Genomic DNA, 27326 nt, shown 5'->3' on the forward strand with positions numbered 1-27326 from the left:
GGAAAAAATTCAGGGTGTATTTCAATTAGAATTTAAAGGATTCTTTTTATTTATGAATCCGAAGATATTCAACTCGGATTAAAGAAAGAAAAGGATCTTAGGGTATTTAATTAGGATTAATCATGCTACGACTACAAAATTTGGTGATATTCGATTAGGATTTTGAATCATACTTTAAAATCTGATGGTATTCAGTTTATAATTATTTCAAATTTACTAAAATCTGATGATATTTGATGGATATTGTGGAATTAATGAAATGATGGATTTTATGGGAGTGTTCAATGTTTTTTAAAGATATTTAAAATCCCACTGAAATCTACGAGATTTTTGAAGTATCGTGCTTCACTCTTAAACGCTCCCATCAATTTTATCTGATATCCGCATAGAATCGAAATCTGATACAACCCATCCATTAAAATCCATATAAAATCTCAGCGTAGTACAACTTTTTAGTATGTTATTTTTTGTTTGCTTTTATAACACAATATACGTTCCACTTTAAACCGTTTGGTTTAGTTCTAAAAAAATGACTTATTGATTAAAGTAAAGAAAAAATTATAAGTGATAAGTGAACCTGACTTACAAGTTTTAAAAGTGTTGGGATAACTTTTACTTATAAGTCAATTGAGTGGTTGACCATTAATATTTTAAATAAAAAAACCCAATTATTAAAATAAAAAACTTTATCAATAAACAAAGTTTTTTTAATATTAAAAAAATTAAAAATTTCATGATAAACTATAAATATTTAAAAAAACTAGCATTCCTACCTGAAAAGAATCACTTTTGCTTTTTTGCCAAATTCTACATAAAAAATAAAAACAGCTTAGAGTGCTAAAAAAATCTGCAAGTACTTCAAATAAGCGTTGCCAAACATCAACTAAATATTGTAACACGGATATTAAAGCATTTCAAATAAAAAAGTACAAATCCAACTTTAACGAAAATAAAACTTAATCACATAACAATTATTTTTTGATATATCTTAAAATATACATGACAATAGTTATACTCAAAAATAAATAATTCAGATAGTAAATACCGAACTTGACAATTTTTAGAACACTATCACCATACAAAAATTATATGCACCAACAATATGAAAATAAAAATACTCCTGAAATTTTTGGATGATAGGTGTGGAAAATCGAAACTATTTCAAAAAGTATACTGCACTGCATGGGTTCCACGTCACTGGTCAACCACTGTAATTTCATTATTTCAGAAGATACCGTATCCATTTGCATTTAAAATATACTATACGCTAAAATCCAGTATCCATTGTAATTTTTTTCACCAACAAATACGATCACGATCCCGATTTACGATTACAGCAGGAGTATTTTTAATTTTTCTTTTTACCAAATCTGCCGTGTGTGTATTCCACACTCTCTCTCACACACCAAGAGTCCTCACCTACTACTAATTTCTCTATAAATAAAATGCTTAGCAACCTCGGCGAGAAGTATCGCGAGAGAGAGAGGGAGCATATCAGAGCTGTCTTCTTGATTTTCTCTCTTCTTGTTTACACCTCCTTTTATTCTCTCTCTATATATACATACATACAATCACATATATTAAAGTCCTTGAAAATCAAGATTTCTTCGCTCTGTGTTGTTTGTTTTTACAGATAAGCATCAGATCTTATCTCTTTTCATCTTCAAACATCTCTGACATTCTGAATCACCACAAACCCGTGAAAGAGATCTGATTTTTAACACAGCCAGATAAAAAATTTCATAAGTTTAATCAATATAACGAAAGTTCACTTTTAAAATTGGATCCTTGTGAACGATTGAATAGTAATCACAATGTCGGTGGCTCAAAATTCGATTTTTCAACCAAAACCCGCCTCGAATTTGTGTTCAACCACCAAGCCTAAGGCTATTCTGAACCCCCAACTCAATGTTTTGAGTCGGGTCGCGGTGAGAGCCAAAGCAAAAGCCAAGAATTGTGGGTTTGCTTTGGAGAAGAACAGGTTTTATGGGTCCAGATTACGTGGGTCGGGTCAAGAAAGGCACCATCTTTGGCAATCTGATGGACCCGGAAGAGCTCCAAAACTCAAAGTGGTGGTCAAGTCTTCAATGTCTCAGGTGCCTGAAAAGCCTCTTGGGCTTTATGATTCAGCTTTCGATAAGGATTCTTGTGGGGTAGGCTTTGTTGCTGAGTTATCTGGTGAAAGCAGCCGTAAAACGGTAAAAAGATGTCAAGTTTATAATTTTGTGTATATCGTTTATGTATATTTATGTGCAGACAAATTTTAGGTACTTATAATTGATGGGTTTGGTCTGGATTGGATTGATTTGTTGTTGTAGGTAAGGGATGCAATAGAGATGTTGGTAAGAATGGCACACAGAGGTGCATGTGGATGTGAAGCTAATACTGGTGATGGGGCTGGGATTCTTGTTGCTCTTCCTCATGACTTTTACAAGGAGGTATATCTGGATCCTAATCTATCTATCTATCTTTATCTGTGTAGGCTTATGTGTAAATACAAACAATTTGGTCTATTTTAGCCTATAATATGACACCTATTTGTTTTTTAGTATTTCTTTATCTTGTGTGTATATGAATTAGTAAAAATCATTGTTTTTATCCAAGCGAATATCATATTTATAAATTATAATATATATATATATATATATATATATATATATATATTTTGGTTTATATATATATTTTTAACTTTTAGTATGTGTCGAATTTCCAAGGTTCTTAAAGCTTTGTATGTACACACACACATGTAACTGATTTTGCTCTGATTTACATGAAAAACAATTTTGTAGAGGCTGTTGTTTGTTAATTTATGGACAGTTTATTTTAGCAGTTCAAAATGAATATATGGGTGTTTGCATGTTGTGTTCTTGTGGTTATACTTAATTTGTTGCACTTTACTAATTTATAAAATTTCTATTACCTCTGATTTTTTGAATTAATATGATCATTCACCAATGTGGATTTTATTTAAAAAACACAAACAAAAACAGTTTAAAAGGGGTTGTTGAGTTTAACATAATCATTTTTCTTGTACAGTAGTAGCAGTTAGTAACAAGCTTTTTGATTGGTGTTTTAAGGTCGGAAGTGAGTTTGATTGGTTTACTCTGTATCAGGTTGCTAAAGATGTTGGCTTTGAGCTGCCGCCATTTGGGGAATACGCTGTTGGCATGTTTTTCTTGCCTACTTCTGAAAGCAGAAGGGAGCAAAGCAAAATTGTATTTACGAAGGTATTGCCTTTATTGCTTACGTTTGTGCATTGGGAAGTTGTAGATCGATTTGGATTTCTATGTCTTGGAGAATCTAGTTACGATCAGATAAAAGTATTATTTTACAGAGATTCATATTGATTTTTCCCATTTTTGGATTACTTGCCTCTTGTGTCATGGTTCACTGTCGTGGATTGACTAAATTCTATGCTGTCTCTGTAGGTTGCTGAGTCACTTGGCCATACTGTTCTTGGCTGGCGCTCTGTCCCAACTGATAACTCTGGATTGGGCCCGTCTACTTTACAAACAGAACCTGTTATTGAACAAGTGTTTCTTACACCTACACCTAGGTCTGAGGTTGATTTTGAGCAACAGGTATATTTTGTTTACGTGGTTCTACTATTTGTAATGCAAAATTTCTTTCTACTAAAATCTGAAACATAAATCAAGTTTAATCAAGTAAAATTTTGCCTTTTGAATGCGAGTAACAATTTCTGTGAAAGAGTAAAATGACTTTATCAAAAATTAATTTATTCATGTTTGCCATTTAACTAATGAAGGCAGCTGGTGGTGTTTATTAATATGTGTGTGTGTTTAAGTTGCACAATACTGGATTTCCAACCTTTATAATATATTTCGTTCTGCTTCTTTCATTGAACTGGTGTTTTATTTCTTGAATGTATCCATCACTTGAAACTGTACTTAATTTGTACCTACGTTGTCGTCCACACAGCTTTACATATTAAGGAGAGTTTCGATGGTAGCTATACGAGCGGCTTTAAATCTCCAACATGGCAGCGTCAAGGACTTCTATATATGTTCTTTATCCTCGAGGCATGCTTTCAGAAACCTACTTTATTGTGCAGTTGAATTGTTTAGCATGCAGGAGTTTTGACACGTCTTCTTTCTTTTTTGCAGAACCATTGTCTACAAAGGTCAGTTGAAGCCCAATCAGTTGAAGGAGTATTATTATGCGGATCTTGGCAATCAAAGGTTTACGAGCTACATGGCCCTGGTAAATATTTTCTCTATTCACTTTTTTCTTTTGCCACTGACTGCATACTTCACCAACGAACAGCATGGGACCAACCTGCTAACTGAAGAGATGCAAGGTTGAGGAATGACTTCTGAGGCATTATTGAAGTATGAATGATCTCTTAAGTTCTTCCACTTCCTTGATATATGAATTTGGATGCGGGATTGATTCTTTGGGTGAGTTGGTAAGGTACCTCCATTATGAAGTAAATCATGTTTGCAGAGCAATGTTGTATATGGTCAGTTCTTGAGGAACCAAGTATAATATTGAGTGGTGGAAAGTAATTTTCTCAGGTTAGGTAGACTAGGATCCACAGTATTTCTTATGGTGGTGGAGTGAATATACTATTGTACCCCCAAACACAATAAATTTGGACACAGTTATGTTTTACTTAAAAATACTGGCATAGAATGAGTTATCCTGTGCTATTCATGCAGGTTCATTCACGGTTTTCGACGAATACATTCCCGAGCTGGGATCGTGCTCAACCTATGCGTGTTTTGGGACATAATGGAGAAATTAACACGCTTCGGGGAAATGTCAACTGGTAAATTCTAGAAGCTTATTCCATTTGTACTTTAAATTCTTCTTTGGCGTGGTTGCATGTAGCGTAGTGGTTTTTGAATTAATCAGATTCATTTAAGATTATGGTGCAGTCTAGTTTGAAACTTCTTAAGAGTATAGATTGGTATGTCCCAGTGCTCTGAGAAGTTAGATTTCTGATTATTCATGCTGCATATAAAATTCAAGCAGCCAACTTAATCTACACATATTTGTTTAGTCACAAATTGATTTATTATATTGTGGCTCTTTAATGCCCTTCACTTTCTTTTGAAGAGCTATTGACAACTACAAGGAAATCATTTTCTTATTCATGATCAATGAATGTTGACTTAATAATTTCCTAATACTTAAGTTTACGTTACTCCACGTGTCTTTGTGATTTTAGTTACATAAATATTTGATTATGTTTAGATCATAGTTTTGTAGGTTATAGCATTTTATACTTGAATTTGGTGATGAGCTGATGATTACTATCTATATTTTCATGTCTGTACATGAACATCACCCTTTTTGTTAATTTTAATAGGATGAAGGCCCGGGAAGGTCTCCTTAAGTGCAGGGACCTTCAGTTGTCAAAGAACGAGATGAAGAAGCTTCTACCAATCGTAGATGCAAGCTCTTCTGATTCAGGTTAGAATGTGTTTCATTTCCCTACATGCTCTACTGTTTTGATACTTTATACACTCTTCCTCCTGCACAAAGGCAAAAATGCAAGGCAAATTGCATGTTGAAACAATATGCAGATAGATGTTTTTTCATTAATCTAAATTTTTGTGGCATTGTTATATTTTCTCAGGGTCTTTTGATGGTGTCCTTGAGCTTTTAATACGAGCTGGAAGAAGTCTCCCAGAAGCTATAATGATGATGATCCCTGAAGCTTGGCAGAATGACAAAAATATGGATCCTGAAAGGAAGGATTTGTATGAATATTTTTCAGCCCTAATGGAACCATGGGATGGTCCAGCTCTAATATCATGTAAGAGGGAATATGGATTTCTCAGCTGCTTATGTTAAAGCATCATTTGGTAATTGTGCTGACATAGAATCACTTGCAGTTACTGATGGTCGCTATCTCGGAGCTACATTAGACCGAAATGGATTGCGTCCGGGCCGCTTTTATGTCACTCACAGCGGACGAGTCATAATGGCGAGTGAAGTTGGGGTCGTTGATATCCCACCAGAGGATGTATCTAGGAAAGGAAGACTGAATCCTGGAATGATGCTTCTTGTGGATTTTGAGAAGCATGTTGTTGTAGATGATGAAGCTTTGAAGCAGCAGTACTCAAAGGCACGACCATATGGAAAGTGGCTTGAAAGACAAAAGATTACACTTAAGAATATTGTTGAATCGGTTCGTGAGTCTGACAGGGTGTGTCCTCCTATAGCAGGAGTCATGCAAGTAAGGAACTCAATTGAATTTTTTTTTTATTGCCCTATTCTTTGCCCTCTGTTCTATTTGGATTAATGAACTTCAATAGTTTCAAAATTTTAACATGGCATTTTTTTTTTCCATTTTAGGCATCAAATAACGATGACAACATGGAAAACATGGGTCTGCGTGGCTTACTGGCTCCCCTAAAGGCTTTTGGGTATTTGTCTTCTTTATTTACTATCTTCTATATGCTTTTTACGCTCTTTTCTGTTCGGATCTAAAAATAAATTATTCCATGTATAATCTGTGCAGTTATACTATTGAATCTATAGAGATGCTGCTGCTACCAATGGCCAAAGATGGTGTCGAGGCTCTTGGCTCGATGGGGAACGATGCTCCCTTGGCCGTGATGTCAAACAGGGAGAAACTCATTTTTGAGTATTTTAAACAAATGTTTGCTCAGGTTACGAATCCTCCAATTGATCCTATACGGGAGAAGATAGTTACTTCTATGGAGTGCATGGTTGGTCCAGAAGGGGATCTCACAGAGACCACCGAGGAACAATGCCACCGTCTATCATTGAAAGGCCCCCTTCTATCCATCGATGAAATGCAAGCAATTAAGAAAATGAACTACAGAGGCTGGCGTAGCAAAGTTTTAGATATAACCTATTCAAAGGAACGGGGCGGAAATGGATTGGAGGAGACACTAGATAGGATATGTTTGGAAGCACATAATGCAATTAAGGAGGGTTATACTACTTTGGTGCTTTCTGATCGAGGTATATATTCCTCCATCTTTATAGCAAGACTTTTTTAGGAAATTAATTGCCACTGCTTCTCATTGTTAATATTATGTCTACTTGTAACAAAATTTCAGCATTTTCACCAAACCGAGTTGCTGTTAGCTCACTCTTGGCTGTCGGTGCTGTCCATCAACATTTAGTCAAGAAACTTGAGCGTACTCGTGTAGCATTGATTGTGGAATCTGCTGAACCCCGTGAAGTGCACCATTTCTGTACACTGGTAGGATTTGGTGCAGATGGTATCTGCCCATATTTGGCTGTAGAGGCCATTTGGAGACTTCAGGTTGATGGTAAGATCCCACCCAAATCTAGTGGTGAATTCCACTCAAAGGAAGAGCTAATCAAAAAGTATTATAGAGCAAGTCAATATGGAATGATGAAGGTTCTTGCTAAAATGGGTATATCGACGCTGGCCTCATACAAGGGTGCTCAAATTTTCGAGGCTGTTGGTCTTTCATCAGACGTGATGGATAGGTGCTTTGCAGGAACTCCAAGTAGAGTAGAAGGTGCAACATTTGAGGCTCTTGCTCACGATGCACTTCATTTGCATGATATTGCATTTCCATCACGAGCATTACCTCCCACAAGTGCTGAAGCTGTGGCACTGCCAAATCCGGGCGATTATCACTGGAGAAAAGGTGGTGAGATTCATCTGAACGATCCTCTTGCCATATCAAAGCTGCAAGAGGCAGCCAGGGGAAATAGTGTGGCTGCCTACAAAGAGTACTCCAAGCGCATACAGGAACTGAATAAATCCTGTAATCTGCGGGGACTTCTAAAATTCAAAGAAGCGGCTGTGCAAATTCCTTTAGAGGAAGTAGAGCCAGCTAGTGAAATTGTGAAGAGGTTCTGTACGGGAGCCATGAGTTATGGGTCCATTTCACTGGAGGCTCACACCACCCTTGCTATGGCAATGAATAAGATCGGAGGAAAGTCGAACACAGGTTTGTTGTCTATTGGACTTGCTACTTCTATCAATTATTCGTAAGTATTATCATAGCATGGTCTGCTTCTCATGATCAAATATAAGTATTGTATGTTTTGAGTTGGAATTCCCATAAGCCAATTAGCTTCGGGAAGTTGATGCAAGCATCTTCTCCTGGAATGTTTTTCTAGTCCTGTTTTCTCCTTTCATCCTCAACTTTCTAAGAGAAATCTATTCATTTCACTGGTTTGAGAGTGTTTTTATTGATTTTTAAAGAAAAACTTGTTGGATCTCTTTGCTTGCATCATCGACTGTTATTATAAATATATGCCACTAACTGCAGGTCTGATTCACATTATGTTTTTGTAGTTGCAGAGTAGTTTAACCTTCAGTACTAACTTCTGAAAATATACTCGTGTAGGTGAGGGCGGTGAAAACCCATCCCGTATGGAGCCACTTTCAGATGGTTCGATGAATCCTAAGAGGAGTGCAATCAAGCAGGTAGCAAGTGGGAGGTTTGGTGTTTCCAGTTATTACCTAACTAATGCTGATGAGCTTCAGATAAAAATGGCTCAGGTATGGTTTAACTTTCAAGTTAAGATTAATTGTTACATGTGTGTTAATGAACATATTAGGTAAATGTTAGATCATCTCTTGGTGAGAGGTGCTGTTCATCTTGGACTGCACTTAACATCTGGCATCAAGTTTGGATTGGTCTTGGTTACTCTATGTTCTTTAGATTTTTTGTAACTCTGGATTTGTGTGTCACAGGGAGCAAAGCCTGGTGAAGGAGGGGAACTTCCTGGCCATAAGGTTATTGGGGATATTGCAATCACTCGAAATTCTACTGCTGGGGTGGGATTAATAAGCCCTCCTCCTCATCATGACATCTATTCTATCGAAGATCTTGCTCAACTGATTTATGATTTGAAGGTTAGTGTACAATACTGTAAATAGTGGACATCTGTTCCTGATTTGATGTAGGGAACCTTATTTAGTATATCCAAGACCACGGTGTGATTTTGTATGTTAATTATGTTTTTCTGATTGTTACGTAGAATGCTAATCCAGCGGCAAGAGTTAGTGTGAAATTGGTTTCTGAAGCTGGTGTTGGAGTAATTGCTAGTGGTGTTGTAAAGGGGCATGCTGACCATATTTTAATTTCCGGACACGATGGAGGTACAGGGGCCTCTCGGTGGACTGGTATTAAGAGTGCTGGGCTTCCATGGGAACTTGGTCTTGCGGAGACCCATCAAACTCTTGTTGCTAATGATCTCCGTGGCCGAACAGTTCTCCAGACTGACGGCCAACTTAAAACTGGAAGAGATGTTGCCATGGCTGCACTTCTTGGCGCAGAGGAATTTGGTTTCAGCACAGCTCCTCTCATAACTCTTGGTTGCATTATGATGCGGAAGTGCCACAAAAACACTTGCCCAGTTGGCATTGCAACTCAAGATCCAGTTCTTAGAGAAAAATTTGCTGGAGAACCTGAACATGTCATTAATTTCTTCTTCATGATTGCTGAAGAATTAAGGGAAATTATGTCTCAGCTTGGATTAAGAACCATCAATGAGATGGTTGGTCGATCAGACTTGCTAGAAATGGATAAAGATCTGATCAAGGATAATGAGAAGCTTAAGACTATCGATCTCTCTCTATTACTTAAACCGGCTGCTGAGATTCGTCCGGAAGCAGCACAGTATTGTGTAGAGAAGCAAGACCATGGCCTAGACATGGCTTTGGACCAGAAACTGATATCATTGTCTGCACCAGCCTTGTCAAAAGGTCTTCCTGTGTATATGGAGACCCCTATCTGCAATACAAATCGGGCGGTTGGAACAATGTTAAGTCACGAAGTGACAAAGCGCTACCACAATATAGGCCTTCCTGCAGATACTATTCACGTTAAACTTAATGGAAGTGCGGGGCAGAGCCTTGGAGCTTTTCTGTGCTCTGGAATCATGCTGGAGCTTGAAGGTGACAGCAATGACTATGTTGGAAAGGGATTGTCTGGTGGCAAGATTGTTGTGTACCCTCCCAAAGGAAGCAACTTTGACCCAAAAGAAAACATCATAATAGGAAATGTGGCTCTTTATGGTGCAACAAATGGAGAAGCTTACTTTAATGGGATGGCTGCTGAAAGATTCTGTGTACGTAATTCAGGTGCTAAAGCAGTTGTAGAAGGTGTTGGTGATCATGGTTGCGAGTATATGACTGGAGGGACTGTTGTTGTGCTTGGGAAAACTGGGCGCAATTTTGCAGCTGGCATGAGTGGTGGTATAGCTTATGTTTTCGATGAGGATTCCAAGTTCCGTTCTAGATGCAATGCTGAGCTTGTTGATCTGGATAATGTTGAAGAAGAGGATGACATCACAACTCTTAGGATGATGATACAGCAACATCAGCGGCACACAGGCAGCCAGCTAGCCAAAGACGTGCTTTCGAACTTTGATAAACTCTTGCCTTCATTTGTTAAGGTCTTTCCAAGGGATTACAAACGAATACTAGCAAGCCTTAGGAAGGAGGAAATTGCAAAAAGGGCTGCAGAAAAGGCTGCTAAAGAAGCTGAAGAGCAAGAAGAAGCAGAGTTAGTTGAAAAAGATGCTTTTGAAGAGCTAAAGAAATTGGCAGCTGCTAATACCATGAATGAGAAAGCTAGTGAGGTAAAAATCCTGTTAAGTTGTGGTTATGAGTCTGTGGAAATTATAAAGCTCTTTTGAATTAGCAAAAAAAAAAAAAGGAAAGAAGAAGCTCATTTAAGTCAAAGTAGCTGTAACTGAACATAATTAAGTAATGGCGACTTGGCTACTGACCACTTCATGTAGGTGCAAGTATTGGAAAATTTCCTTTATATTTCTTGAGGTCCTACTTTTCTTTTCTTGAAGAAGTAGCACAAATTAATTTGCTCCTGCATTAGTTATTTCTGAGGAATTTCCCCATCTGAAACAATAAAAATAGATTATTTTTTTTTGTCATTACACCTCTGTTTAATAAAATCAATATATATTTGGTTTATATCCTTGTATCTCTGTAATGTATCCCTATTTTGATTATATTTTTTGTCCTGAATATAGATAAATTTATGTAGCAGTTACTTGATTTAATACATATATGATGACTTTTTAAACTTACATGGTTTATATTTGAACTCAATAGGAAGTGAAGGCTAAAGTATCAGACAGACCATCTGAGGTAGCTGATGCTGTCAAGCATAGAGGTTTTGTTGCATATGAGCGTGCAGGAGTTTCATATAGGGATCCCCTTGTTCGGATGGGTGACTGGAAAGAAGTTATGGAAGAGACAAAGCCTGGACCGCTTGTAAAGACACAGTCTGCTCGCTGTATGGACTGTGGCACTCCTTTTTGTCATCAAGTACGAATTATATTCTTTCATATGATATAGTTTTGTTGTCTATACCAAAAGGTTTTTCTTATGAGTGCAGTGTTATACATCAAAAAGTTAAAATATAATTGCTCTAATATCTGAGACTTTGTGTAACGATTTACCAAGTTTCTTTCCTTTCTTGAACTGGGAAACTATTATGCAGGAGAATTCTGGATGTCCTCTTGGAAATAAAATACCTGAATTCAACGAGTTGGTGTACCAAAATAGGTGGCGTGAAGCACTCAATCGGCTTCTGGAGACCAATAATTTTCCAGAGTTTACTGGCCGAGTATGCCCAGCACCGTGTGAGGGTTCTTGTGTGCTTGGTATTATTGAAAATCCAGTTTCTATTAAGAGCATTGAGTGTTCGATCATCGACAAAGCCTTTGAGGAAGGTTGGATGCTGCCCCGACCTCCACTAACGAGAACAGGGTATGTTATTATTCTTTCTCCCCAGTTGCCTTAAAGCTAATGCTTGATGTCGATACTATAACTCGAAAGTCTTGAGAACATCTAAAAAATGAAGTATACAATATGTAATTTGATCATAATCACTATTGGTACAGGAAAAAAGTTGCCATTGTTGGGAGTGGACCTTCTGGTTTGGCAGCTGCTGATCAGCTAAATAGAATGGGTCATTCTGTGACAGTCTTTGAGCGGTCCGATCGAGTTGGGGGCCTGATGATGTATGGAGTCCCAAATATGAAAACGGATAAAATTGATGTTGTTCAAAGGCGGGTTGACCTTATGGAGAAAGAAGGAGTGACATTTGTTGTCAATGCCAGTGTTGGCAAAGATCCGTCCTATTCCCTGGATCGACTTCGTGAGGAGAATGATGCAATAATTTTGGCCGTAGGAGCTACAAAGCCAAGGTATGCTATGAGTTCTAAAATACCTGTTTTTCATTATACCTATATGGAGGAACATATATGTATTGGAAATTCCTTTATGCAAGTTTTTCGATCAGAAAAGAATTTCAGAACTTGTATTTAAATTTTTGCAGGGACCTTCCTGTTCCTGGAAGGGAGTTGTCAGGAGTCCATTTTGCGATGGAGTTTCTTCATGCCAATACGAAGAGCTTGCTTGATAGCAATCTTGAGGATGGTAACTACATATCAGCCAAAGGAAAGAAAGTTGTTGTAATTGGTGGAGGTGACACAGGAACAGATTGCATAGGGACCTCTATTAGACACGGTTGCAATAACATTGTTAATTTGGAGCTTCTTCCTGAGCCACCTAGAACAAGAGCACCGGGTAACCCCTGGCCACAGGTTCGACCTTTTCCTTGGTTACTTGATGCTTTAGTTATGTGTATTATGCTCTGATGATTTTATCTTGCAGTATGATCATTTATAGTTCGTTTCCTGTTGTGCCTTATAGCCCATCGCAGACTACACTCGTTTGTGTTACAGTTTATTTTCTGCTCCTAATCTTTAATATCAGTTCGGTCACTGATGCCTTTTACTTTATCTTGTGTTTGCAGTGGCCTCGTATATTCCGTGTTGATTATGGGCACCAAGAAGCTGCTACCAAGTTTGGAAAAGACCCCAGGTCCTATGAGGTATTGACTAAGCGGTTCATTGGAGATGAAAATGGTCTTGTGAAAGGACTAGAAATAGTGCGCGTACAATGGGAGAAGGATGCCAGTGGAAGGTTTCAGTTTAAGGAAGTTGAGGGTTCGGAGGAGATCATCGGGGCTGATTTAGTCCTCCTAGCCATGGGTTTTCTAGGGCCCGAGTCGGTAAGCATTGTGAGCTTATGCCCAAACAATTTTTGCTGTACTAAATATATACATTCTAATGTGCTTTCTCTTCAGCCATTCTTTGTAGTCTCGCATCTTGAAATAATGCCAAAAAATGGATAGATATTATATTATATCTTATATCTCTGATGTTTGTTTTGATCAGACTATAGCGGACAAACTGGAGTTGGAACGAGATAATAGATCAAACTTCAAAGCTGAATATGGCCGTTTCTCAACCAATGTAGATGGCGTGTTTGCTGCTGGTGATTGTCGACGTGGTCAATCATTGGTGGTATGGGCCATTTCAGAAGGCCGACAAGCTGCTTCTGAAGTCGACAAGTACCTTCTTAGAGAGGAAAACAATGTCGATTCAGATCGACTAGATAATACCACCAATAGGCAGCAAGATAGCAACAAGCAGACAGTAATGACAAAGTAAATTTCCTTTTAGTCATTTTGGGTTTTCGGTTTTCATATACGAATGAGGGAGTTATCTTGATGAGTTCCATATGGAGATGATTGTTGAATCTGAAGATGTTTATGGGTAAGAAGAGGTTCACAAGTCGATTCTTGTAGATAACCAACAATAGGAGAACCTTTCGAAGCTAAAAAGAATTTTTAGATTAGGGAGGGGGATAATGTCCTTTGTAATCGGGGTATTATTATCCTTTGCAGGTTGTTTTCGTGATCTCTTCATTTCCTTCTGGTATTTCTTGTTTGAAATGGTGGTTAAAAATCCATCACAATAAATACTGTAAAGCTTTTGGATTTTGGTTTTATATCGTTATCTATTTATCACCAGATTAGTAGATCTTGTGTCCACTGTCAAGTGCTGGTGTGTGTATAAACAATGCTATGTTCTTTTTCATTTCTCCGCCAGTAATTACTTATTTGCCAGAATAATAGTTTCCAGTTAAATGTTGGTACATTTTGATAATGCCAAATGTGAAATATTTGGCTTCAAGGTTTTACAAGTTTATGCAAATATGGAACCTTTATAGAGCTGTAATTCGAGTCGGGCAGCTCGCGAGCTCGCCCGGCTCGAACTCGTTTAAGTGGGCTCGGCTCGGCTCGACTTGTTAAACGAGCCGAGTTCGGGTAAAGGTTTCAGCTCGTTTAATTAAACGAGCCGGCTCGACTCGACTCGAGAAATTAAACGAGCCGAGTTCGGGTAGAGGTTTGGGCTCGATTAAGTGTAAAATTATACGAGCTGGCTCGCTCGGCTCGTTAAAACCGGCTCGTTTAGCTAAACGAGCCGGCTCGACTCGACTCGTGAAATTAACCGAGTCGAGTTCGGGCAAAGATTTAGGCTCGATTAGTTAATCGAGCCGGCTCGGCTCGGCTCGATTAAAGTTGGCTCGAATTAGGCTCGGCTCGAAACTCGCCCGGCTCGGCTCGAATTACAGCCCTAAACCTTTACTTTGATATTTTGTAATGATTTTGTGGGGTTTTTTTTACATACCGAGCCCAGCAAAGCTCATTGTGCACTGAATAGATACTATATAGGTTAGCATATTCCGAATGTCAAGTTGTAGCTGCATCTTGTAAGCTTGCAGCATTTGGTCTTTGCTGTGTATCATGGAACATTATATCACTTTGTAAATTTCTATCTCAATATAGATAAAATATTACTATGTAAATCTCTATTTATAAAAAGTAATGTATCATGAAAAATCATATTATCATGTAAATTTCATGGCAAATTTAGAAACAATTTTAACATATATAATATAAAATCTCAAATATTTGCCGCTTGAACCTAAAAAAATATATTTAAAATAAAAGAGCAAAGCGTTATTAATTCATTCATATCTTTTTAGTGATAATTCAACCGATTGTAATATTCTGTTAATATAATGTTATATAGATATTAAAATAACTTGAAAGTTTATTTCAATATCATAGAGCATCTCCAACGGCGTTGGTTATAATGGTTGGCTAAATTGGATCTGTAAGACATTATGTAAAATTTGCTGAACCTGTAAGACATTTTACTTCGATGGTATTGGTTATATTGGTTGACTATAATTTAAAAATAACATGTTTTAATATTTTTGATTGTTATAAATAGAATATATCACTTTAATATGGTAATAAGTGATGTGTAATCTTTCTATAGATTTTCTTATAAACCTGTAGCGGATCGACAAATATAGCCATCCATAAGAGGCTGACTGTAATTATAGATAACATGTGGGTATAGTTGGAGCGCGAATTCTTAAAGCCATTAGCTATACTCCCTTCGTCCCCCTCAATTGTTTACATTGGAGGGGGGCACGGAGACCAAGACAATGTATGAAAAATGAGTAAAGTTAGATGAAAAGTGGGTAAAGTGGTGGGACCTATCAATATTTAATAATAGATTTGTGATAGTGGAGGAAAGTAGTGGGTATAATAGTAGTTTTTATTGTTAAATATGAGATAGTAGGGGAAGATAGTGAGTGTAATGATAAGAAAAACTTACTATTTATAGTAACGTAAAGAAATGAGAGTGACATTCCAAAATAGTACAGTAAAGAAATGAGAGTGAGAGACTAATATTTATTTTTGACATGACAACTAAGATTTTAGCTAAGGGGTATTCGTGGTTGGAGATGCTCTAACAATTTTATTTCTTAAGCCTGCTACATTGATTTGAAGGTTTTTTTTTAATGTCATAAATTACATATTAAAAAAAATCTGAGGCGTGTGAATTCGAAAGAATATTTGCGATCCGAAAAACCAAAAAAGTATTTGCGAGTGTAATTACAATCTGGCCCTGCCACCTCACCCAAAATTCAAGTCGGCGCGGTAAGGTAGTCATCGTCTATACACGAACCCATTCCCCCCAACACACAATCGCACCGCCGCAAAACACAAACGCTCCAAAACAATCAATCAATGGCGAGCAATCCGAGCCGTCTGTTCTCACCAGCAAATCTGAGCCGTCTGTTCTCATCGGAACCAACTAAACTAGGGCTACTAACTTCCGAAATTTCCGCCTCCGCGAGGCGATTGATCTCATACACATCTCAGAAGCTTCACGAAACGCAACAACACGAGAAGCCGGTCTCCGGAGACGGCGATAAAATCGTCGACGAGAAAGTGAACGACGGCGATCGCGAAAGCGATGAAGAAGAGGATGAAGATAGTTTGGATATAAATAAAGCGACCGGTGAGATCGGAGGTCCTAAAGGCCCCGAGCCTACTCGCTTCGGCGATTGGGAAAAGAACGGACGCTGCTCTGATTTTTAATTTTTTTTTAATCAGGTTCGCCTTTTAATATGTTGATATTTTATTTATGTCGTAATTAGAAAATTGTGTTGTTTTTGTGAATTAGGTTTTGGAAAATAAGCGATTGAATTGATTCTTAGTATACTTTTTTGATAACGGATCGGTTAATTGGATCCCAAATTATGGATTGTTTCTGAGAGATTCTTTCGTGTCATGTGAGAGTTCTGAATTTTTGAAAGAAGATGAAAAGCCAGAAATATAGTTTTAAGCATTGATTACTCGGTGGTTCTTATCGGGTTTCGGGGTTGTAATTTCAGGTTCTGTGGGCTGCAGTTGTCGAAGAAGAATTGGTTACACGACACCAGAAAGATTATGCAGAAGATATAAGGCGATACAGACCCCTTCATACTCTCTGATGCCATTGATTTAGACAAGGGAGATTGTAATAACATGCTTGTACTAGTTGAAGATATGAATAATTTGAGATTACTTTTGGCGTTTATAAACTTACAGGATTAATACGAGGTATTCTTGATTTAATTTTATTATATGTTTGTCTGTACAATTTTATGCTGGTGTGCTTCTTGTTAAGAATCTGAAATGAACGAAATTCCAGAACTTATATTTCTCAGATCAAGTATTTTTCGATTCATTTTCTGGTCTAGTATTGTGGGCAGAAGGAAGCTGATGGGACTTCTACTCGCAGATGTTTATAAAACTGTTAAGCTAATTGGATTATATTTCTGCAATTGTATTACTAGCTGAATTTAAATATGGCTCTAGTAATTCCTGCTTGTTCTGAAAGACTAAAGTTTGGCTTTTGAAATAATTTAGCTTGAGAATGCCAGGAATGGATACGCGATGATTTGATTTTCATTACTTACTACTAACATGAGATGATTCTCTTTAAACCTAAATGATATTTTAGTTTTATGCACATTCCTGTTAGCAATTTTGCTTTAACTTTTCAGCATCAGTTTCTTATCCCGTTGATTGCATTAGAAACTTGTGTCATCTAAAACTATCAACAGCTTTATTTCAATAGCAGATTTCTCGGAGAGTATAGCAACCTAATTGTAAACTTTGCATTTCTTTTGTGTACTCTGATGAAAATTGGAAGTTTTAATTTCTTCTCAAGGAGGGTAGTGAGGCTTGAAACAATTGATAATACTATTATAGAAGAATAGATCAAACTATACTTGTGTACTTAATCTTGTTTTTCGGATTCGGAAATAACATCGAGCTCGTTCGAAAAGAGGCTGGAATGTACTGAATATGCAGCACTAAAAGGTGCTGAACTTGCGGCACCAAAAGGATTAGGTGGCATTGCTGGACAATCTGGTTTTTCTAGCATCTGGATCACTCGAGTCATGGATGGTCTGTCTGCCGGATGCCACCCTATGCACCAAAGACCCACAATTGTCAGCTTTCTTGCTATATTCGTGTCTTCTTCTTTCTCTAATATTTGGATTGCCACTTCTCCACCTCCCTCCAACCGACGATATATCCATTCTGGAAAGTACGTATCACTGCTGTTTACTGCTGCTTCGTTGTTCCTAGCTCCAACCATTTCGAGCAATAACATTCCAAAACTGTAAACATCTGATTTTGATGACACCTTCCCGAAATTCCTAGAAAATACTTCTGGCGCAATATAACCAATGGTTCCTCTAGCCATAGTCATTGATACAATACTCTGGTCCTTGGAACACAATTTAGCCAACCCAAAATCAGCAATTTTGGGAGTGAAAGTTTGATCCAACAAGATATTGTGAGGTTTGATATCAAAGTGAAGAATCTGCTGGGCACATCCTTGGTGAAGATATTCGATTCCTTTAGCTATACCTAGAGCAATTTCTTGCATCTTCTCCCAACCAAGGAAGTTGTTCTTATTGTTTATTGCAGAGTAAGTAAACTTTTGGAGAGAATCATTAGGTTGGAACTCATAAACCAGAGCTCGATTGCATCCATCAGCGCAATACCCCACAAGGCGAACCACATTAACATGATGGATACGTCCGATAGTGCCTACTTCGTTGATGAAGTCATCCCCATTACTTTTGGAATCAATATTGAGGACCTTAACTGCAACAACAATCTCATCAGTGATCTGGCCTTTGTAGACTGATCCGAAGCCACCTTGGCCTAATTTTTCACTGAAATGATTAGTTATTTTCTTGATATCAACATACGAATATCTTGTTGGTTTCATAGCTTTGTAATCATTCATAAACATCTCAATCCTCTGACGATCTTCTTCCTTTAGATGACGTGACCTGATCACATAGTATAGTACCCCAGCTAACACAAGAGCAATGAACAATGCACTAGGGACTATCCCTGAATGTCAAAACAATGAACCAATTCAAAGTAAGATTTTGAAGCACACATTATAACTTTAAGCTTCTGTCTAGAATGAATTATTACCTGATGGCTTTGATAACACTGACCTGATTGATGCACCATGACCTACGAAATTATAACAATATCGTATTAGTACAATCAAACACTCTTCCAGGACTAGAGACCAATGTTCTCTTCAATATATCATACATAATCTAAGATCAGTACTAATCTTAGATGGTATAGATGAAATGCCTAATTTATCTCAATGCTTAATGCAAGCACGCGTAATGCTGCTGCAGAAATGATTATATATGATCAAACGGAACCAGTTGAAATATTATTGCTTTCGTACCTCTTACTGCAGGCGGAGGCGCTGGTATGGGGAAACATACAGTGCTGGTGCCATTTCGAATGAGGTTACTACTGCTGCTGCTACTTGTATTGTTACTGAACTTGCAATATTCTCCACTGGCTTCACATTTTCTACAATTTGGTGTGAACCAATTCATCCGAAGCTGATCATAATGGCGCTCAGAAATTCGGTAATCGAGCAAAAGAGGGGCACCAGAGACACTGTACTTCCTGGTGCATGATCTGATAGGCACATCAAAAGTGTAAAATGAATTTGACAAGAAGGCGTAATACTGGAAACTAGCCTCATTCGAGAAGAGAGTCACGCTTGGAACAAAAGACCTAAACAGTCTGTCACCTTCTGATGAACAATTGAAGAAAGTATAGTTATTGAGGAACAAATTCCCTTCTGAAATCTTGAATGGTGCAACAATATCAGAACTTGAATTGGAATTCAAGGAGGCCCGGATCAGCGCATGAGGACTTGTAAACATAAATGATCCGAGAATTACCTCTTGTGAATTGTAATTGATTTCATTGACGGATGCATCTATAGAAAATGAGAGCTGTTGTCCGTTTACAGATGTATCGGATAAATACTTAAACTGAAGCACGGTGTCTTTGCCTCTGCAAAAGAGCTTAAAACCTGAAGGGTACGAGTTTACACATGAATCAAGCTTGTTGGTACTAAGATAGAAAGGGAAACGGACGCTTGGGCCAGTTTTCTTGCATCTTTTTACTATGTTGCAATCATCAGTTTTTTCGTTCTGACCCGAAACATTTGTCACTGAACCTGCTCCGATCACTACTACTACTACTGCTACTAGTACTCGAACAAAAAACTTGAATGAACACATAGCTGAAATACTGATATCTTCTGATGGCCTAATACACTGTATAATGTATCTGCAGGAACAATGACTACTGAAAATTAGCGTGGACTTGATAAACAAATGTAAAATCCATGTGCTACAAGCTTACAACTTGGACCAGGAAGGTCTTATCTGCACAAATAGTGGTCCCGGTACATGTCTTCAGTGTTGTAGTCTAGTGGATACTTCTCGTGATTAAAAATTAGAGAGTTGCGGGTTTGAATTAAGCCGAATGTTTGTAATTTTATTTTGTAGTTGAAAATCTGAGCATCTTCAACTGCTCTAGTTAACTTTGTTGGTTGTATTTTGACCCTTGACTTGTTTCATTTTGTTTATGTAAAGCTACGTGACCGTGTTTAATTAAAACGGAATAGGAACACGTTTCCTCCACAACTACGTAACATATTGCAAGTTGTTCATAATTGAGTATCATATTTTGACAATCAAAGCTGAGATTCGGGCTTTTGAATTTATTGATGAAGATAAGTTAATGTATATAGTCTGGCCCCCCACCGCATTTGTACCTGTATGATTAATATAATATTTGTAATGATAGATGTTAGGGTGAGACTTTCTCTTTTTCTTGAAATAAAGATATGAGAAGGTGAGAACTACCGCTTTGGAATCTGGTGAGGATATTGGATGTGAACAAGGAAAGTGCAACTGGGATTAAAGAAGAAAGCGGCATTTGACATTTTATGATCGGGAAGTGTTGTGTACTGGATACGACCTTTTATGTCTTCTGGGGCGGTGTTCTGTTCAAATCTGAACAAAAGCCTGATGTGAGGAGGAAACAGTTTTGCTACTGTTGCTGACATGAAAACCTCATCAATACTAATCTTATTAGTAATATCTGTTCTATCCTTCAAAGCCTACTCTGCGCCTTTGTCTTGTGGAAATGTCCGGGAGATTAGATGTCCCTTTCAACTCAAAGGCGACAACCAGAATTGCAAGGGCTCTAGCTATGAGTTTTCTTGTGAAAACAATCGCACCATTCTACATTTATCTCCTGATAATATGCAATACTTTGTTGAAGATATCAACTATGACAATTCTTCACTCTTGGTTGTTGATCCGGGGATTAAAAAAGATAACTATTCCTCTCTTCCGCTCTATTCTATGCAAGAAGAGCCTTCTATCCGCGGGAACATACCTCTTGAATATCTTAACCAGCCGGTTACATTTCTCAGCTGCCACACTCCTGCAGTGTCTAGCCAGTACATCAATATTACATCGATTGCTTCATCGTCTTTATACAAGTATTCCTATGTTGTTACTGGTAGGATAACGCTGTCACAAGTGGAAGGTGATTGTGAGGTTACAAAATTGGCTTGGGTGTCGAGAGAATGGCCTATTCTGAAAACCGATAATTATCTTACTATCAATTTTTCAGAACTTCCTATCACTAATTTTTCAGAACTTCATGATGGAATGGCCTATGGATTCAAGATGGATTGGTCTAAGATCTTCTGCGCAAGCTGTAATCTGCGTGTGTATTCACTTTGCCAGGCGCTTAATGCAGAGTACACTTGCTTTTATGACTGTGATCTCTATGACATTACTACAGATGCCTTTTTACCACTCTGTGAGTACAACTCTAATTGATTTGATTTGTCTTGTTTACTCATTGATCTAGAAAGAGTGAAATTTTTACAACTTCTAATAGTAATCTTGCAAAACTTAAACCTGTAGGCTGGCGTCAAAATTTACACGGCATCAAGGAGATACTGAATGGTAAGTTCTAAGAATTTCATTTTATATGCAATTAGAAGCTTATAAATAGATGCATGTCGTATCTGATTCATCTTCTTTTGGTTTGTCCTCACTACCAGACCATCGTTCTGCTATAGCCGCGGTTGCTGGTAAGCTTCTACCATCTGTGTACTTTACTTACACAAAGTATCTTTATTACAAATTTCTTATAATAGTAAAACAATTTCAGGACTAATACTCGCTGCAAGATTCACAATTGGGTTACCATTTCTGTTGGCCGTTTTAGTTTATAGATTGAAGAAAAGACACTTATCGGTGTATGATTCAATTGAAGACTTTCTTCAAGGCCAAAACAATCTGACGCCTATACGATACAGTTACTCAGACATTAAGAAGATCACTAATGGTTTCAGAGATAAGTTGGGTGAAGGAGGTTTCGGAAGTGTATATAAAGGAGAACTTAGAAGTGGCCTTGTAGTAGCAGTAAAGATAATGGGGAAGTCCAATGCAACTGCACAAGAATTCATGAATGAAGTTGCCACAATTGGAAGGATTCACCATGTAAATATAGTGGAGCTCATTGGTTTTTGTTTTCAAGGTTCAAAACGGGCTCTAATTTATGAGTTCATGCCTAATGGTTCACTGGAGAAATACATCTTTCCTGAGAATGAAGATGAACATTTAGTCTCCTTGAGCTGCGAAAAAATGTATCAGATTTCTTATAAGGTGGCAAAAGGAATTGATTATTTACACCGGGGTTGTGACATGCAAATCTTGCATTTTGACATCAAGCCTCATAACATACTTCTCGACAAGAATTTTAATCCAAAAATTTCTGATTTTGGTCTTGCAAAACTATATGCAAGTGGGGATAGCTTTTTGACTTTGACAGCAGCAAGAGGAACAATAGGTTACATGGCACCAGAGTTGTTTTACAAAAATATTGGAGGTGTCTCACTTAAAGCAGATGTTTATAGCTACGGGATGTTGTTAATGGAAATGGCTAGTCGAAGGAAAAATTCAAATCCTATTGTGAACGAAACAAGTCAAGTTCAGTACCCTTTGTGGGTTTTTGACGAAATCAGTGCAGGAAATGAAATTGAAATAGAGGATGCTGATGAGGAAGAAAAGAAGTTGGTAAAAAAGATGATCATCGTAGCACTGTGGTGTATACAAATGAGACCTAGTGAACGTCCTTCAATGCATAAAGTTATTGAGATGCTGGAAGGAGATGCAGATGTTTTGAGGATGCCTCCGAAGCCTTTTCTTCATCTGCAGGAAGAGCAGATGGAGGATCAAGAGTTGATATCTATCTACTCCTCTACTATTGCAAACTGACCAAAAGGAAAGTGCTAAAGTCATAGCCAAATAGATCGTTTAGGGCTCCTTCTATAGTTAGTCTCTAGTTCAATTTGAATGTGTTACATTGATGTTGGTAAACTATATCAGAGTAAATTTGTAATAATCAACTCTTTTTGTTACTTAAAGGTTAGTGAAAAATTGGAATTATATAGTTTTTTGCAAGGCAAAAGTACCAACCAAGTTGCCATTATTTGTAAAGTTACTACATTAGAAGCCTTGTACAGTAGAAACTCTTTAAATTAATACTCGGTAAATTAATAAACTCTCTAAAATAATAAAATTGTCTGGTCCCGACTTGAGCCAATGTAAAAAATTGAAAAACTCGATAAAATAATAGGATAATAATTTTTCGGGAGATTCCTTTATAATTTTCGGTCCCAAGAAAATTATAAATTAATAATTCATAAAAGCTGAAGAAAAATATATTACACTCTATTGAAATATGATTCAATAGTTGTATATTTTTCTTTGAAGTTCAAATCTATTTGAAGTTGTATTTTTGTATTGTATGAGAAGCTATCTTGTCATATATGATTTGAATACTCTAACACATTTATGTAATTTATATATGTCAAAATTGCTTAAGAATACTGTACACCAAACACATTTATTCGTCTTGTTTACATTTACTGTACAATACTTCAAAAGTCATTATTGATTTAATTTCCAGTGAACACATTAGTTACTGATTTATTTTGAGTCCCAAGGTTCTTTTTTGTTTGGCATGTACAGTATAATCAGTTAAAAACTCTTTAAATTAATAATTATTAATTTATCGATAAATTAATAACTCCATAAATTAATAAATTTCTCCGGTCCCGACATTATTAATTTATAGAGTTTTTACTGTGTAGTTGCTAATGAATACACGCTAACGTTCAATGGATTCTTATTAGAAAACCAATATCAGAGCGAGGTTTCGATCCTCGGACCTGTGGGTTATGGGCCCACCACGCTTCCGCTGCGCCACTCTGATTTGTTGTTGTATGTCGCATTAAGTTATATATTATCTTTATCCTTCAATCTCCCCCACATAATTCCTTTTAATAATAGTTTTCTTTTGGTTATAACTCTTGTAATAATAGTTGATTATAAAAATTTCCCAGTAAACAGTAAATTTATTCAATTTCAGAAAGTTCACACAGTGTATAACAAGGATGATAACACATTCTATACATATCAAACTGCTGATTTTGATCCATCAGAAAATTTATCATCAAATAATAATTCAAGTAAATTTGATTGTGAAGATCCCCTGTATCACTTCTTTGAGTCTAACTCAAAAAACAAACGTGCAAAACTCCATAAATCTGGAGGCAAATTGGACATGCTAATAAATTAACTTCAAACATGCAAATTTATCAGCAACCTGCAAGGCTGGCGAATCTCAAAGATTACTCACTTCTCTCTTGACAAATGAGGGTAATGCAAAGGCAGCTGTGCCAATCTGTAATGCAAAACCAAACAGAGTTTAGAGAGAGCTAGGGATCAAATTGCAAAAGTACGTGGGGAAATGCCACTTCTACTGTAAAAATTATATTCACAAATTTCCGCGTGGAAGTATCAAACAATAATTTAAAACATAGGTCGAGATTCTTTTAGTGAAAGCCAGGTGACCATTTTCAGGTGTTTTAAATGGCTTGACCTGAGGTGGCTCTGCGATTGAGCATAGTAGAAATCTGATGATGCCACTGTATACGGAAAACAAACTACACAAATCAGAAGTATAGAACTATTTAGTTCTGCATTTACGTCTATAAAATAATCACACACCACTACGAGAAAAGTAAGCGGTTAAATGTATTTAAATAACCCGAAAATGTGATCGGTGGAAAACAAAATATGAATATTTCATTTTAGAAGCAATGATTGTATTCATCATATTATGACAGGAAGGTTATATTTTACAACTCCCATAGTGAACAAAAGATGGAGCGTGCAGACGTTGTGTGATTGAAGTGCAAATATCTTTTAGCTTTGGAAATGCGCGCAAATATCTTATGTACGCTTTTACCAAAAATTTTATGTCTTTTTTCACGCATGCTTGCCTCGCAATAAACTAAATTATAGTTCTAGCTGAAGCACAGTGGAATCAGTTTAGTCATTTTATAATCGGTTTTTCTAACACGTGTCCACGGCATAATAATAGAACACAATGATTTGGACAATCCTTGGATTAGAACAAGCAAAACTTATATACGATTACAAGTCTTAATCAACGGTAAGAACATGCAAATCTTGGAATTTTACTACTCAGGAATACTATAGCACTCGTTTGCCGAATGTAATTAGCTGCCGGACACCGGCTCTGCTTTGAATATCGTCACACGGAGCAATTTCTTAGAAGGCTCAACCAGCTCAAACACACATACATCACCTACTGCGAGTGCATTGTCCTCTGCAAATTGCTGCCAACCCAAACCCACTTTAACTCTGTTCGACTCGACGCGAAACTTAACCAGCCAAGTTCGTCTTCCAAGTCGAATAATAAGAACTTCGACTCTGTCCTTCATATAGGTCTTCAGATCGGCCTTCTTTGCAAACTGCCAAAATAACAGTTACAAAACCAACCGAATCCCTTAAAACTAGTCTGCGTTCTCTAAAACATAGATATTTATAACATGCACTAATAAAAACCGAAGAGAACTATAGAATGTACAAATTTCATCTGCTTAATTACGTACCCATCCTTGCGTTTTACCGACAAATGAGGGTTTCATAACTTTAATGAAAAAGGGGAAACTGGATTTGAAGGCTTTGGCCGAAGCACATGCGTTATTGCACTCTTCCTTACCTGCATGCAAATATTAAGCCGAGAAGATATAAAATTTGTTGGAGAATAAATTTGAAACAGAGGAGCTAATTAACTTGCCTCTGATATTATCATGCTGCTGGACTGGATTATTCAGATCAACCTCTAGTTTTATAGGCCTCTTCATCATGCGAGTACTACATCCAATGCCATTTGCAACGTCTCCTCGTTCCTCCTCACTGCTCGAGGTTTCGTTGTCCAGTGAAGCTTTCGCAATGTTTTCTTTCTGCAATTTTTGCATCAAACAGTCACCAACACCATGATTTTCTTTAAGCCCAGACTGTACCCTTTTCTTTTTACAAGCCCTGAGTTCATCATTTAGCCTTCCTTTCGTTCTTTTCCCTAGTTTTTTCGGATAGTCTATCTCGGTAGCACTCGTATCAAATATCACCACCTCGAAATCACAATTCCCCTGATACTTAAAAAGTACCGAATGGCCAAAACACAGAGAGTAGAATGTTGCGAATTGAGGCCAACCGTTTCGCAACCAAACCTTGCCTTGTTTCCTTTGCAAATCCACTGGCCAAGGTGCACCACCTGGAGCTTTTAATCGAACTTTTCCGTGTAGCTCAGTTCCATACTTTTTCACAAACTTTTCGGGAATCATCTGCCATTTACATATAAAACAAGTGACGAAGAGATTATGTTATGCATTGTGAAGCGAAATGTTTGCATGCGAGACACTTACCAGCTTACTCTCGGAACTGATTTCAGAGATGATGATTTTGAAAAAACAGTGAGATTTTGCATGACGATCAGATGGAAAAGAAGACTCCATGTGTATTGTACTTCCAACTTTGTCTGGTCTTAAGAGCAAGTCCAAGAGTGCCCTATATTAATGTCCTAAATCAAAATATAAGGCATGTGAAGCAAATCAATGCTCCAACAATGTCCTAGTGGTGCCTTAAAACACTAGGACATGTAAAAATTGCCTTATTTTTGAGGCACCAATATGCATGCCCTATTCAATAAAAAAATAGTTTCCTACCATTCCACTACATCTCTCTCTTCTCTCCTTTTCATTTCCCTCCAATAACAATTTAAATATATTAATATTTTAATAATAAGGCACAATAATGAGGCATGTTGTTGGAGTTGATATATGAAGATGATGTCCTAAATCACTAGGACACATTATTTTATTATATTTATAGGACATTTGCTAGGACATTGTTGGACTTGCTCTAAATTCACAGAAGATCAGATTCGTGTTGCAGAGTTTCAATACGATGCGTGTAGTTTATATGTGTTTGTATTGTACGTTATGCGTGCCACTGTTTAGCAAAAAACAAATAATCATGACTCCCCCTGTCACAGCAAGGGAGAAAAGGTTTACAAATATTACTGCTTCTTCGAAATTTTAGTCCTATTCATCATTTTCACACATGTTAAGGTATTTTAAATGTGTTTACTTCTCTTTTTATTTTCATTTTCAGGACTCTTTAATTGATAGTAAACCTTGAAAACAGTATTTAATAAGATTAACTTGATGTTTTCTAAAGCCAACTTTCACTAGAAGTGAGCATTAAATATTTACTATAATTGATCAATTTTGGAAAGACAAGTTCAAAATTAAGTTTTGAAAAGTTGTATTGGAAAAAGAGTAGGACAGTGTTATGG

At 37.1% G+C, this 27326-nt stretch overlaps 3 protein-coding genes, 1 long non-coding RNA gene and 1 other non-coding gene across 8 annotated transcripts; 3 read left to right on the forward strand and 2 right to left on the reverse strand.

Annotated features, from left to right (window-relative positions):
- Positions 1-1458: 1458 nt before the first annotated feature.
- On the forward strand, positions 1459-13848 carry LOC108226948 (glutamate synthase [NADH], amyloplastic). Of its 4 annotated transcripts, XM_017401941.2 has the most exons (22): positions 1459-2198; positions 2319-2438; positions 3114-3227; positions 3429-3581; positions 3940-4040; positions 4125-4221; positions 4680-4789; positions 5333-5436; positions 5603-5782; positions 5862-6205; positions 6325-6395; positions 6491-6960; positions 7059-7928; positions 8331-8485; positions 8681-8842; positions 8968-10572; positions 11066-11281; positions 11457-11725; positions 11860-12165; positions 12297-12564; positions 12777-13034; positions 13201-13848. In XM_017401941.2, exons 1-22 carry the CDS (start codon positions 1815-1817, stop codon positions 13474-13476), a joined length of 6633 nt encoding a protein of 2210 aa, XP_017257430.1. In that variant the 5' UTR covers positions 1459-1814; the 3' UTR covers positions 13477-13848. The 4 variants fall into 4 exon arrangements, with proteins under 4 accessions (XP_017257430.1, XP_017257431.1, XP_017257432.1 ...); XM_017401942.2 differs by lacking the exons at positions 1459-2198; positions 2319-2438; positions 3114-3227; positions 3429-3581; positions 3940-4040 and adding an exon at positions 4285-4426 and having other exon boundaries at positions 4125-4199; XM_017401943.2 differs by lacking the exons at positions 1459-2198; positions 2319-2438; positions 3114-3227; positions 3429-3581; positions 3940-4040 and adding an exon at positions 4285-4418 and having other exon boundaries at positions 4125-4199.
- Positions 13799-14576, reverse strand: LOC135147341 (uncharacterized). The gene is made up of 2 exons (XR_010284864.1): positions 14452-14576; positions 13799-14030 (listed from the first exon to the last, which is right to left on the reverse strand). It is a non-coding gene; the product is annotated as an uncharacterized LOC135147341 (long non-coding RNA).
- A 1204-nt stretch (positions 14577-15780) lies between these two features.
- On the forward strand, positions 15781-16795 carry LOC108226304 (uncharacterized). Its single transcript, XR_010284501.1, has 2 exons — positions 15781-16286; positions 16568-16795. It is a non-coding gene; the product is annotated as an uncharacterized LOC108226304 (transcript).
- A 607-nt stretch (positions 16796-17402) lies between these two features.
- LOC108224472 (rust resistance kinase Lr10-like) lies at positions 17403-19949 on the reverse strand. The gene is made up of 3 exons (XM_017399110.2): positions 18949-19949; positions 18678-18719; positions 17403-18590 (listed from the first exon to the last, which is right to left on the reverse strand). Exons 1-3 carry the CDS (start codon positions 19802-19804, stop codon positions 17458-17460), a joined length of 2031 nt encoding a protein of 676 aa, XP_017254599.1. The 5' UTR covers positions 19805-19949; the 3' UTR covers positions 17403-17457.
- A 541-nt stretch (positions 19950-20490) lies between these two features.
- On the forward strand, positions 20491-23041 carry LOC108225431 (rust resistance kinase Lr10-like). The gene is made up of 4 exons (XM_017400288.2): positions 20491-21404; positions 21512-21553; positions 21652-21681; positions 21762-23041. Exons 1-4 carry the CDS (start codon positions 20636-20638, stop codon positions 22868-22870), a joined length of 1950 nt encoding a protein of 649 aa, XP_017255777.1. The 5' UTR covers positions 20491-20635; the 3' UTR covers positions 22871-23041.
- The last annotated feature ends 4285 nt before the right edge of the window (positions 23042-27326 follow it).

The sequence above is a fragment of the Daucus carota genome, chromosome 6 (assembly GCF_001625215.2).
Source record: "Daucus carota subsp. sativus chromosome 6, DH1 v3.0, whole genome shotgun sequence".
Lineage (NCBI taxonomy): Eukaryota > Viridiplantae > Streptophyta > Magnoliopsida > Apiales > Apiaceae > Daucus > Daucus carota.

What these genes read in the sequence shown, in the direction of transcription:
- LOC108226948 (XM_017401941.2), top strand. Translation starts at nt 1,815, where the DNA reads ATGTCGGTGGCTCAAAATTCGATTTTTCAACCAAAACCCGCCTCGAAT. An exon ending in TGCAAGCTCTTCTGATTCAG is followed by an intron (nt 5,437 to 5,602) that starts GTTAGAATGTGT and finishes ATATTTTCTCAG; the next exon opens with GGTCTTTTGATGGTGTCCTT. An exon ending in CCTCCACTAACGAGAACAGG is followed by an intron (nt 11,726 to 11,859) that starts GTATGTTATTAT and finishes CTATTGGTACAG; the next exon opens with GAAAAAAGTTGCCATTGTTG.
- LOC108224472 (XM_017399110.2), bottom strand. Translation starts at nt 19,804, where the DNA reads ATGTGTTCATTCAAGTTTTTTGTTCGAGTACTAGTAGCAGTAGTAGTA. An exon ending in GCCTCCGCCTGCAGTAAGAG is followed by an intron (nt 18,720 to 18,948) that starts GTACGAAAGCAA and finishes ATAATTTCGTAG; the next exon opens with GTCATGGTGCATCAATCAGG. An exon ending in AGTGTTATCAAAGCCATCAG is followed by an intron (nt 18,591 to 18,677) that starts GTAATAATTCAT and finishes TTTGACATTCAG; the next exon opens with GGATAGTCCCTAGTGCATTG.
- LOC108225431 (XM_017400288.2), top strand. Translation starts at nt 20,636, where the DNA reads ATGAAAACCTCATCAATACTAATCTTATTAGTAATATCTGTTCTATCC. An exon ending in AGATGCCTTTTTACCACTCT is followed by an intron (nt 21,405 to 21,511) that starts GTGAGTACAACT and finishes TTAAACCTGTAG; the next exon opens with GCTGGCGTCAAAATTTACAC. An exon ending in TGCTATAGCCGCGGTTGCTG is followed by an intron (nt 21,682 to 21,761) that starts GTAAGCTTCTAC and finishes AAACAATTTCAG; the next exon opens with GACTAATACTCGCTGCAAGA.